The sequence below is a fragment of the Pyxicephalus adspersus genome, chromosome 1 (assembly GCF_032062135.1).
Source record: "Pyxicephalus adspersus chromosome 1, UCB_Pads_2.0, whole genome shotgun sequence".
Lineage (NCBI taxonomy): Eukaryota > Metazoa > Chordata > Amphibia > Anura > Pyxicephalidae > Pyxicephalus > Pyxicephalus adspersus.
In genome coordinates, this window is record NC_092858.1 from 105,192,823 (window position 1) to 105,206,809 (window position 13,987).

The 13,987-nt window shown below is 35.2% G+C and overlaps 1 protein-coding gene across 1 annotated transcript in view; it reads left to right on the top strand.

The window, feature by feature from the left end:
* The window catches only part of HNF1B (HNF1 homeobox B), a 39,195-nt gene extending 29,407 nt beyond the window's left edge, over positions 1-9,788 (top strand). The window contains exons 5-9 of the mRNA XM_072422468.1: positions 1,202-1,362; positions 2,744-2,885; positions 3,814-4,005; positions 4,830-4,948; positions 7,219-9,788. Coding sequence (XP_072278569.1) covers positions 1,202-1,362; positions 2,744-2,885; positions 3,814-4,005; positions 4,830-4,948; positions 7,219-7,239 — 635 coding nt within the window. The 3' untranslated portion in view covers positions 7,240-9,788. The remainder of the gene's footprint in view (positions 1-1,201; positions 1,363-2,743; positions 2,886-3,813; positions 4,006-4,829; positions 4,949-7,218) is intronic.
* Positions 9,789-13,987: the final 4,199 nt, after the last annotated feature.

Sequence of the window (13,987 nt, forward strand, 5' to 3'; positions counted from 1 at the left end):
TTTCTAATTATCTAACTATCTTCTTGAAGAATCAGTAAAACAGTCACAGAAAAAGCAGAAAAATCAAGCAGAAAAAGTTTGCAGAATGCCTCTAGACCAAGGGTGCCCAACCTTTGGCCAGCGGAGCTATCAGATCCTGCCCTGTGCTCATTCCATCTCTGCTCCTTGTCTTGGGGGGGACGGGGTGCGCGCATCTCCTATGCTCCTTTATGAGATTCTGCTGCCAGGAGAGGATGTGTACTATAGACCTGGCAATCAGCTGTGGCTTCTCCCCGCCCACCTTGTACTATGAGATAGTCCTAGCAGCAGCATGACAGCTGTGTCTGTGTCCATGCTGCTGTAATTTCCCCCTATGTATAAACCTTCATATCTCCAACATTGAATGTCATAGAAATGTGATATTTTTAGAGTACACAGGGGACCCTAAGAGCTGCTAGTAAATTTAATTTCAGCCTCCTGAACATAACAAGTTGCCAGATACGGGGTCACAAGCATAAAATCCTAATAATTGTAAATAATTACACTATGATCATAGTTATCTGCAATGTATAATTAACATACCATAATCATTTCATTGACATGAAAAGATCCCCATAATAGCGGTCACAGACAGCAATAAAATCTTGATAAAGGTTTAAACCCTTATTAAGCAAATGTTATGCAAGTTTGTCTCAGTGGTATTTTTAGTCAATATTGCATTCATAATTACGATTGTTTTACATCAAACCTTGTAATCCACTAAAAGTAATCAATGTTCTTTCCACTTGTATAGTGTTTGATTATCATTAGGGTCATTTTACTATTTTATTCTATTGAACATATTGCAAAGCATTGTCTATGACCAGCTTTACATATTAGGCATGATTTATCAAAGACTGGAGAAGATAGATTATCATGACTAAACCGTGGTTATCCAGCAAACTTAGAATGGACCTAGTCATATTATTAATAATATTAGTGCAGGATTGAAAACATTTGCCAACTAATAGCAAATGTTTTTTAAGAAATCTGTTCCAGGCTTGCTTTATCACCCATGTTTTCTTATAATTAGCTATCTTCTCCTGTCTTAATTTGGGTCCATAGTGTCTTGAGCAAAATTAATCTGTTTATGACAAAATAGTACCAGATGTTTTGAATATGATTTGGCTGTATATACTGTAAATACTTCTATACCATTTAAATAATATGAATATTTTTCCAGGCATAAGATACAGTCAGCAAGGAAACAGTGAAGTCTCGTCATCATCAACGATTAATCACCATAGTAACAATGCTATGTTGACCAGCCAATCAGTCCTGCAACAAGTTTCCCCTGCAAGTTTGGATCCAGGCCATAACATGCTTTCACCTGATGGTAAATTGGTGAGTACACCTGGCCTATTGTAGCTGCAGAGCTGATAAGATAAGAGAGACAAGCAAGCAAAACACACAGTATTCTTTTTTTTAGGTTCTCACAGGGTCACCAGTAAACAAAGAGGCATTGTGGATAAAAAAAATCTTGAATGCTCAGTTTGCTCTAAAAACCAGTACTCTGACCCACTTTAAGGCCTTTTTTGAAGCTGACCAATAAATGTAACAAAGAGCTGTTCACTTTTTATTGATTAAATGCCTTACAAAGTAGGAAAGTGGGTGGAACAGTGTTTGTTTTTCCTCACAGATGACTTGCACATTGATAAAACTGGCTCTCCCAAAGCCTTCTCTTTAAAGAAGTAGACTAGGTGTAGACAGGACATGATTTTTTTTTCGCTTCAGGCAAAATACTTTCCCTTTTTTTCAGTCATTGGCTACTTTTTTTCACAGCACATAAGTAATCAGCAGACGGGGGTCAGATGTGTCATTAGGAAGATAATCACTTTGCCACTCCTTATCACATTATTATCCTTTTACTTATTGATTTACATATACTTGAACACTCATGTAGAATTATTTTACATTTAGCATGTTTAAATTTCAGAATGGCGTTCGATTCCACAGATGGGCTTTAGAAACCTATTTATATATTTGCATTGGTTTTACTAATGTGTAACTAATTGCAAAGTGCGGTAAGTCAGTATTAAAGTGACATTCACTTTCAATGGCACCCCAATGCACCAAGCAACACGCAATATGTGCAACACACAGCAGTGCAGAGCATTGTGTTATGGAAAAAGGGGCTTTGTGCTTTTTGTGGCATGTAAGAGTGCATTGGCAACCCATTCAGTTTAAATACACTGCAATAATAAATATGTTATTTGAGAAGAAGATTTAAGAATGTATGCAGCTGTGCTTGAATAGAAACTGCAGCAGCAAAAAAATGCCACATTTAACGTACTTTAACTGCAGTTCAAATACACCTAATAAGAAATTCTGCATTGAATAACACCCAGTGCAATGCAAAGCAGGTGTAATACAGCCTCTGAACCACGTGTATTGCTCATGCAAAGTCATTGGAATGTTGCTGACCTGCATTTGATTTCAACTTCAAACTGATATCAAACACAGGAAAAAAATTTAATATGGGGAAAAAAAGCAAATACTTAAAGTTTTACTTGAGTGACAGTCTTCTGGGGCTGCCTCATAGGGTATAAAAATATAGTTTGAAATAACATAATATTCTTTAAAAAATACTGTATACCATTTATTTTCCTTTATCCATATTATTTTCTGTGTCATTACTTTCCTAAGTCATCTTCAACTGGTTCCTGCATGTCACACATTTCTATTATTATGTATTTTCAACCATACTTGTTTCCTCTTTTTGCAGATATCTGTGTCAGGGGGTGGACTTCCACCAGTGAGCACACTGACAAACATCCACAGTCTGTCCCAATCAGTCCATCACAATTCCCAACAATCGCAAAATCTTATCATGGCACCCATATCTGGAGTCATGGCAATAACACAAAGTAAGTTTGAAAGAAGTTTTGTTTTTAATTCGCTTGAACTTTTGTGAATAAATACTGGGTCAAAGTGGTGGAATCTTAGAAAATTGTCCTGTGACAAGATTTGGGTTGGGTCCCAAGAACTATAATATATATTTAAGTGAGTAGACACATCAAGTTGTTATTTTAATGTTTACATGACAAAACCTTTTGCTTTCATTTTTATTTGAAATTGTTTTTTGTATGCAATTTAAAAGTTTATTTCTATAGTGGATAATATGATGTCAGTCACATAGCTATCACCCCAAACCATTGCCATATAAGAATAGTTGAGTAATCAAGCAACAAAGTCATATCTATCAGCGTTTCTGAGGCATTGGGTTGGCCACTGTCACAAAAAAATAGTCTATTAGAAAACATGTCCAAAATGCTTTTATTTACATAAGCTAGATAACAGAAATAGCCAGCACTGGGCTATTTCCCTCTAGGAATAGAAAAGTTTGATCAGGCTGGACTTTCCCATTAATGAAAGAGCCAAAAGTCGAGAATGCCCCATAGTGGATGTGTGCAAGTTTGACTGTTTCCCAAAATCTGAGTCTATATTGTATTGAATCGGCCAAAGGAGACCTCAAGACTTGCATCAAGATAGAAAAAATAAACGGCAACCACCATGCAATACTAAAGAGTAGCACATGGTTTCCTATGTAATCCCCAAATATGGCAGCTGTAATCTACATTAGTCTATACTGTTAAATCTATTTGTGATTACCAGGTTGTATAGAAACAAAAACATTAATAACGTTGTTTCCACCAGGAGAATCACATTCCTACTATGAAAAAGGCTACAATTTATTGTCAAAGCCCTATATATGAAATGCATACTTTTCCAGGCGTGTTGCTGATGCATGGTTGTAAATACATTTTAATAATCCAGTGACATTTCTTTTTCCAGATTTAAACACAAGTCAAGCACAGACTGTTCCTGTCATCAACAGTGTTGCTGGGAGCCTAGCAGCTTTACAGTCGGTGCAGTTTTCACCTCAGTTGCACAGCCCGCACCAGCAGCAAATCATGCAACCATCCTCTGGTCACATGACACAGCAGCCATTTATGGCCACAATGACTCAGCTACAGAATTCACACAGTAAGTACCGCACTCAAGCATTCCTTTTTAGGAATTGATTTAGGAATGAACATATGTACCAGATTAAAAAGTTAAAAACTAATTAGAAATTTTCAATATTACAAGTTAGAAAGTTTTAATGAGTATAAGACACAGTAGTACGGAAAGTGTGTGTATGTCACTTTCATCTTTGGTATTTGTACCTATAAATACAGGTGTTGGATTAAGCTGAGAATGCTCAAGGGCTATTGGCTGAATTTGCTGTAATCTGTAACCAGTTCACTAGCTACTAGTGATCTTTGCTGGCTAAGAAATAAAATAAAAGCCATTACATATCTACCAACCGTTCCATATGCAACATGTATGTAAAAACTGTTTTCATTCTATTAACTCTGTAACAATATTAAATTCATAATTTTTACTCTGTTAATTATAGGGTAGACTGTGTTTTCAGACAGAACATTTTTATTATCCCAGGCTGCCATGGTCCCTGGGGACTCCAAAAAGTTCCCAGGCCAAAAGCTGAATCCATGTAGTTGTGGCATGTGCCTAACAGTTTTAAAGAGGGACTGCCTGGAGCATTTGTACAAAATGTCTACCTCAGTTAGACCTTCTCAATATTAAGATACCAATGGCTGAAAACAAGAGAACTAGAACTTGTGCAAAGTGCCCTCGATGTAACTTGTTACGTTATTATTATGGTATTGTTAATATGTTCTCCTTATAATGCACCCTATAGGGTGTTTGACTGCAATCATTTTTGATGGTTTTTTTTCATAAAGATATCTACAGTGTATTGATGGATGATCACATCTTTGTTCTTTTTGTGTCTTTGATGTTCACAGTGTATGCACACAAGCAGGAACCTCCCCAGTATTCACACACATCCCGCTTTCCGTCAGCCATGGTTGTCACAGATACTGGCAGCATCAGCACGTTAACAAACATGTCTTCCAGTAAACAGGTAGGTTACACATATCAAAGTTGCAAATAAAGCTTTACATTTGATAATCTTTAATTTTATGCCATTGGGAGTAACACATTTAACCACTTTAAGTTCCAATCATTTGTCTTATATGGTTTTGGAATGGGTTGGAAAAGAGAAACAGATGGTAATGAAAAACATAAAGCATCAAATATTGTAGGTGACTGAATACAGATCATGTTGTTTGCCTTTTTTGGAATTTTCTTGTGCCATATTGTCATATAAAGATAATAGAACTGTATTGAAATAGCACTTTTGCAACTAATTACTATATCAGGTTACCTACAATCTAGATGGAGTGAGAAGTTTTTGAGTGTTTTAGAACAGTTCCCTGGTTTTTGTGATGGCTTTACCGTGTTATCTTGCCAAAAAGTATTTAAGTATCAGTTGTTTGGTCTGTTCATTCACAGATTTGTTGCCAGTGGTTTGCATATATAGTTGTGCCATGTAACTTTTCATTAAGTATGAAACTGCTTGTGTTTTGACAAAACAGCAAATTCTAAATACAGTTTAAATAATAAGGTAAGACAGAAAATGTCAATAACACAATGTTCTGTAAACTACAATGTTGCCTGTTAGTTTTACCTTAAATGTAAAGACAATTTAATTCAGCCCTAGCTGTTACACATTCATTGAAGCAGTAATTATTGGGAGTTGTGACATCTTAACGGGCAGAATCCTAATATACTTGGATTAGATAATTATGTCCTGCATCTATAGGACTTGTTTCAACAAGCATCAAAGTCAACTCGGGCAAGATGAATAATTAATCAGGTTGGGTTAGGGCTGAGCGCCCACCAGATGGATTGATAAGCCTTTTCAAGGAAATAGTATTCCACGGAGCCTTGATGTGCTTGATTGCCTGACTGATTATGATTTGTGGGGTTAGATAAATGTTTTTCTCTTGACTACAAAGAGTGGGAAATGCAAAAAGGAATGGATGAGGAATACATGGAATTACATTTTCATTACTGGCTCTGCCAGACAGGGGCAACATTAAATAAACCATCCTTTTATTATTCACCCATTATTTTCGGGCTTTTGGCCAAAATAATATTTGTTACATGATCGCAAGAACCATCAAATCTTTCCAGTGTTTAAGTTCAAGTCCAATTCTGAATAAATCTGTTTTTGAAATTTGAAACAGAGCAGTAAAAAAAAGCCTAAAACATGTACATTTTTTATTGCTGTCTTTGTGCCCACTAAAGTAAAATCTGTTAATTGGGCCAAAAAAAAAAAACGTCAGACAGAACACTTTATTTAAAACTGAAAAAATGTCTGTATTTTTCCAGATATTTTACTGTTCAATATTTTCATTGTTAATAAAATAAAAAAAACATGATCATAACCATCATTTTCCTTATTATTACCACTATTTATTAAAAATCAACAGTTATGTCCTTCTTGTTGGACAACTGGCATGATAATAATGACCTACTTTACACAAGTCAAACAGGTTCACATGGCTGTACTAGGGGCCTATTAGAGGAAAAGACAATATTAGAGCACCTCTGTCATATCTCTTTGAATTGTTTCAGCTAATATAAAACCCGGCTCTCTCAGAGGTTTTTATTTTTATTTTTTTTTACACAACAGAAATTAATAACTGCAACAAATAAAATGTAATTAACATCTCCTAGAACATTATACACAGCAAGCATTTACATATTGCTTATAGTCATTCGTGAATTTAAACTATATTACAATTATCTTTTTAGCAAGTACTAACAAAGTTCCCTAAAGACCTTAATGTCTGATATTGTGAAAAAATGCATTTCCCTTATCTGTGTTGGTGATACAATGCTGTGTCCTCCAGTGCAATTATATATTAAGTCACTAAATACCATGTCTTAATGGCATGCAATACTTTACTTCTTATCTTGCTAACAATGTTTGTTCTTTATATACCAAAAATATGTAAGTTTGCAGTTTTTCTCTCTGTTTGATCTTTGGTTTTGTCTGTATTTACAAATATCACAAATCCCAACCCTATAGCAATAAAGTTTTACACCTAAAGCAAATTCTACATTTTGGTAGTGCCCTGAAGCTATTTGTGTGAATATTGTAGTTGTGCTGTTCAAAGAGTAAAAGCCTTCTTACTGTAGCTTTGAAGGGTAAATGTCCATATTCCATGGCCAAGAAGCAAAGTCATAAAAGTTATTTGTGGTGCAATAAAATAATTTTGCTAAATTAGGGTAATATATCATAATCAAATGCTGTTTCTGAAAGTGTTTTTTTTTTTTTTGCAGTGCCCTTTGCAAGCCTGGTGATATCCTGCTGCACTTAACCTCCTCCCTTAACAATATGGACATTTTCTTAGAACTTTAACGATAGTAACTTCTACGACTTTCAGTTGTTACTGTGTGGAATTGATTCAAGATCAATTTTAGATGTCAACCACTAAAAACGGGAGAGGCAGACTCTCTGAACAAGGGGAAAAGCCCATGCATTTTCACTCTTCGTCATCGCAATACTTGATTTTCAGTCATGTTCCCAGGTGATTTGAAGACTTTCCTGTGTTGTGTGACCCAGACATGACACCTAGATGGAGTGTGATAAAATGCAATTACTTATTTGTAAGAGGAACTGCAAATCTAAGTGGTGCATACAAACTGCTGCTGGAACATTGCCATAAAAACTGGAAATTCTGGAGCCGAAATCTGTGTACAAAGCTGAACTGAGCCACTGTAAATGTTTAAATAAGTGTACGAATTCTATAGAAGTAAATTTGTTCAATAGTTGTAAATTGTAAAAAAAAAAAGTGCAATTATTTTGTAAATAATGCATTAATATGATGTTTAGGTTGTTTCGAAAGGAAAGGTCAAACATCCAAGTAAAAATAAGCATTTGATCAACACAAAGCCATGGGATGAATTTGCAGTGTTGCACAATAAAATGTAGCATATTGTATGCAATTGGGTTTTTCCCATCACTCTGGGATTGAATTATAAAGGCAGGAGAAACCGAAAAAGAATAGGATAGGAATAGATAAAGATAAAAATAAAGGGAATAGATAGGAAAAACAATTTGAGATCTTGATTGTAAAAAAAAAAAAAAAAAAATTCTGTTTTTAAGTTTCTGGTCTTTGTAAATCAGACCCATTGCTTTTATTAGAACCTGTTGATCACATAGGACCTTCTGGGGCATTCATCAAACCCTATGTTTGCATCAGTGAACAAGAAATCTTTAAACATATACAACAAACATAACCCAACAAGATGTCCGTAGATGTAAATATTTATTTTCCCATAACAATTGATTATGATAATTATTAGTTTCTATCACTGCCTTTTTATCTTTCCATTTTGATAAATATAAGTACACTGGTTACATGGATATTTTATTTATTCACTTCTAAACATTAAAGGCCTAAATCACACATCTAAACTTACAGGATAAGCATTTTCTTATAAAAAATGTAACAACTGAGTCCAATTGGTTAAAAAAAACACTCAAATAGCTCAAATAAAAATGCATATTTGCAATAATTTGTAAATTAAGCATTTTGTCTTGTAGGTGAAAAAAATCAAAATATTGAATGTTTGATCTTGTTAGGATAAAGTTATGGAGTATACTTAAAGTAATATACAGACTTATTAAGTGCTACCAATTTTTAATTTGTTTAAAGGAATTTGCCACTTTTATAGATAAATACTCTCTTTTTATTTCCCCCTCATGTAGATTGTGGGGAACACTGCTAGAGGCCATGACCAATTTCATACTGGGTGTCAAAATCCCTTTGGAACAAAGTTTAGAAGATGAAGGTGAACCAATAATAAAAAATTAGCAGTTTAGCAGTCTTCCATCAAAGCCTTGACTATATCCTTTACAATGTTGGCAAATGCTGCTTGGATAACTAGAGCCAGTAAAAATAAAACTGGGATTGTTTTAAAGTGTATATTATAAGGCTTGTTTGAGCTTTGCCTGCTATTTGATTAAGCTGAAGTTTGGTGGTAAGTCAGCAGCACTAATGGCTTTGTCCTTAGATAAGAGTGGCATGAGAAAAAGATCTCCCTAATTTCATGCCACACGACCACAGAACACATGATTGCAACTGTGAAGTTGGCTTGTGTGTCATGTGACTGTTCCCATCATTGGTTATCTAGCTACTTCGCCTCATTGAACAGAGCTGCAACTTCATGCAATTGTGTTTAGAGCACCAAAAGTCTATATACATCATTAAATTAGTGATTTGGAACAAAGGTCAGTTTAAGCCCCTGTTCACATGTCTAAGAGGAAGTGAGAAAGGAAGGGGGGGATAAATATACATATCCATCACTAAACAAAGAGGGAATAAAATTGTAGGCCTGTCCTAGATGCTTTGTCTACAGGATTTCAGACTCTTACAGACATCATGATACAAATATGTCCATTTAATTACAGACAGTATTATTTAAGAATTTCTTGTGATTTTTTAGTGCATTTCTAACTCTACCATACATGCAGTCTATTTTTAAAAGATCATTTTTATATATATACAGCAGTATTAATTTAATGTTGATGTTTTGTTTCATTTTAATATGTAATACAATATGTGTTTTGAATAATACATCAAACATAGTGTTGGCACTGGACAAATTCTTCCCAAAAAAGGTTTTTGGCTAAAATTAAATTGTGTTAATGTGGCAAAGAACAAGATGTATCAAACTTACTGCCAAAGATCGAGTTTTTTTGTTTTAAAGGGAAGTAAGAATTCACATAATGATTTATTGTAATATATTGTTTGTAATAAATTACAGCCAATCCTTGTTTTTTAAATCATATTTATATTTGTTGTAAAGTCAATTTTTTCAAGTAAACTGAAAAGATGTATAAATTATTGTGCGTACAAATTTTTTTTAAATTGTATTTTTATAAGTTTTTCATAGAAAAAAAATACAGAACAGACATAAAAAAATGAAAACAATAAACACAGCAAAAAACAAAGAAGTTGGGTAAAGGGGGGACATTTTGCTATAGAGTAGCATGTAACAGACATAGGAAATAATGCTATAAACAGTACCACAGTATCTGAGTCCGTATATCTCATAAAGTTCATACACAGGTAATGTCCAGTGATAGACGAAAGGAAGAGATAGGCATTCAAAAATTTTGGACTTGTGTATAGTACCAGCAACTAATGTATCAAACAATGTTTTTCATGGGGTAACCTCATAAAATTGTGTGATTATAAATAGAAGGCAAAGAAAAGAAAAAAGGGGAAGGGGGAGGGGGAGGGAAAGATTTAGGGAGGAGGGAGGGTCAGGGCGGTAGAGGAGGGGGGGGGGGTAATTCTTATGACTAGTTAAGTAGTAAGGTTGGCAAAATACATATCCTAGTTATCCTACACTTTCTGAAATTTAGTTAACTTATTACGTAGCATAACAGTAAGATTTTCCATTAGGTGGACATCTTGAACAACTATTATATAGTGTCACCCTAGAGGGGGGTATAGTGTTTTTCCACTGAGAGGCTATGAGGGAGTGAGCAGCCAGTAAAATATGGAAGATTAGTTTGCTTGGGCAAGGTGGGGCTTGGGATATAGGTAAAGCCAATAGATGCGTCAATATTTATTGGGAAATCATTGGGAAATCAAACAAAGTAACATTGGTAATAAGCTGCTTCACCTGCGTCCAAAAATCTTGAATCAGTGGGCAGCTCCAAAAAGTGTTCTAAGGTGCCCCTATCGACCCACCACAAACACACTGGGTCCAGCGCAGGCAAAAGTCTATGGAGAACCTCTGGAGTATGGTACCATTGGAATAATGTACACATTTTTTTTTAATTTTTGCTGTTGAATTCCATTTTATTCTGAAGTTACTTTAAAAGCATTAGGAAACTGCTAAAATGAAATATATTTGATAGTAAATTTAAAAATATTGTTTTATAAATATTTTCCTTGTGTGAAAAAGGGTGCATAGTCAGTTTATATAGAAAAAAATATTGATCATTTTAAAAGATGTAATTAAAGGTAAATTATAATGTATTTTTTGTAGGTAGATTTTTTTTACTTTAGTTACAGTTTAGTTACATGGACATTGCAGGGTCTCTACATCTTTTCCATTTTTTTTACTGTGATACCATACATACCTTTTATACATATCTCATATAGCTAACACAGGTTGACATTTCATACTGATTAATGTCATTGTATATGACCCAGGCTGCATGGGGAGACCTGCTCCTAAGCACATATATATATATGACATGTTGCCTGACAATTCATAAATGTGTCACTCTGCTAAGCTCTAGTCTCTTGGCATAGGTGTGTCATCTGCAAAACAGCTGGACTGCCACCTTACAATTTGGGAGGAAGGGAATTAAATGGTATTCCTGTTTAAAATCGAGAAAAAATCTGTGGTTAATTATTGACCAATATATGACTGGTGTATTCCAGCCAGCTTTCCTCTGCCTATAATTTGCTACTTCATTCACATGATGTAAACTTGTTTGGTGAACAGCTGCTCCAGCCCTGGCTGTGTGTATAGGGTTAGAGCAGTCAAGGGAGGCACAGTGTGCATGTATAGGGGTGCAGGAAGGATTGGATTCCAATGCAGCTGTCCTCTCATTTGATGATTATGGTTTTCTCAAGATTATTTTTGAAAATACAACTGCAAACACCACTGAGAATAAAAAACAAAGTGGACCAACATTGATACAGGTAAAATGCATTGAAGTTGATGCTTATTTATGAAGTATTGCCCCATTAATATAACAAATTAACAAATATTACAAAAAAGGGAAATTTAGAACTACACTACTAAAAAACTGGATTTCTGCATGTTTACAATATAATATAAAAGTTCATAATATTGTCATTACTAGTAATTGGAGTATATTGGGGGCATGCTGTATTCTGCTGGTTGCATTATATAATAAAATTCTGGTTGGCTACTTGGATTTTCTTTCTTATAATTACTTTATTCATATAAATAATGACAACATATTACTCATCGCTTTAAAGAGCCCGTATTTATGTCACTAACTCCACTTCAGAGGAGTTGACAATCTAATATCCCTATCACAGTCAAATTCTATAGTCTCTAAAATTTGGTGGAGTGCCAGTTAACCTATATTAGGTTATGATGTGATAACATATGTTTTATGATGTGGGAACATACGGGAGAACCTGGATGAAAACACATGGAAAACACACAGACTCAAAGGCCTGATTTATTAAAGCTCTCCAAGACTGGAGAAGATACACTGGAGAAGATTCACTTTCAGTGAAGCTGGGTGACACAGAAAACCTGGAATGGATCTGGTTCAGGACTGAAAGCGTTTGCTAACAAATTTAAAAATTCCATTACAGGTTTGCTGGATCACCCAGTTTCACCAATGAAAGTGTATCTTCTCCAGTGTTGGAGAGCTTTAATATATCAACCCATACAGTCAGTGTCCTGGCCAAGAATCGGTACCTTAGTGCTACAAGGTGAGAGTGCTAGCCACTAAGCCACCATGCACTTTTTGTCTGTTAAAAAAATCAGACTTAAGCTGCGTGCACACGTGCAACTCTTGTCGTTGGAAAGGAACTTTTATGAAGCTTTTCCAATGACAAGAACCACACGATGCATGAACGAGTGCTGTACATACAGCACTGTTCTGCTCTATGGAGAGTGGAGGAGTAGAGCGACGGAGTGGCACCCTGCTGCGCGCTCTGCCCCTTTCCTTGCATTGGGATTACTCGTCGTTCATGGTCCGTGGATCTGCCAGGACGGATCCACGGACCATGAGCGACGCGGGCTGTTCACACGCCTGCGTCCTTCATCGTCCAGATTCTCACCAGATATCCGCCCTGAGCGGATTATCGGGCGAGAAAAATTTGACGTGTGTTTGTAGCTTTATGACTCCTGCATATATACTGTATCCAAAAAAAAAATAAAAAAAGTATCTAAAAAATATATTCCTTCCCAGTATTACAAAACCCAGTGACCCAAGATCCTAATCTGACATTTTTCATCTTGTATTGATTTATTGATTGATAACAATAGAAATTGTGCCCAGTCATGATTGTTTTTACCTTTGCCCTGTTACATTTTTTGGGACATCTTCCACAGTTCATTTCCTCTTTAAATTAACACAAGAAGGCCATTAGGAGGTTCTGGGGAGTACATGCACATTGTTGCAGTGCTTGGTGAGATTTCTGGTGCCCTGTTTTTTGAGCAGAGGTCTGTGTTATAAAACCAATTAAACAATTAGGTCCACCAGTATCTTTTTATGATGTGGGAGGACATTTGAGTGCCAATAGGTGACCCGTGTAAAACACAGGAAGAACATGGTTCTTGCATGTAGTGTCCTTGATGAAATTCAAACCTTGATCCCTAGTGCAGTAAGGTTAGAGCGCTACTAAGCCACTGTGTTTATTATTTATTTTGTTGTATGCCTGCCCACTGAGCTGCAATACTCTTTATAAAAAATATACCTTTAACAACAAACAATTGTATACAGCATATGTTTTTATCTATGAACAGTTTTTTTTACAATATAATGTAGAAAACCAGGTGTTGGATCATGACTTTGTCTTGATTTACCAAAGGCAACCCAAAAATGCTTTATAAAAATCAAATAAGTAAATAAGCACTAATTATTTTTAATATGAAATATATTTTTAATAGGAAAAAACATAATCTAAAAGCAATTTTCTTGCAATTGTAATTATATGTAACCAATTGTACAGAATAAAATAATCGGTCAGTGGATTAAAGTAACCTATCATCAATGGGTACCTGGTGGATAAATTTACTAGAGAATTATCTGTGTGTGTGGCAAGCATTACTCCTTATAGCTGAAGGTGTCGACAATGGCATCCAATCAGGTTTTCCATGCCATTTTCTGTAAAAAATAATTCTGATAAATTCTAATTCTGGGGCACTGTAGACAGAAACTCAAATGTTGTGCTTTTTTAAAGAATTTTTATGCAGTTGTAATGAATTGGACGTTGTTTCACTGCTTCAAGCCATATACAAGGAAAGCAAAAGTTTTCTTTTACTGTACAGCAAGTTACCTAAAGGGGGTAGGAGGGGGCACAGGGTCAAGAAG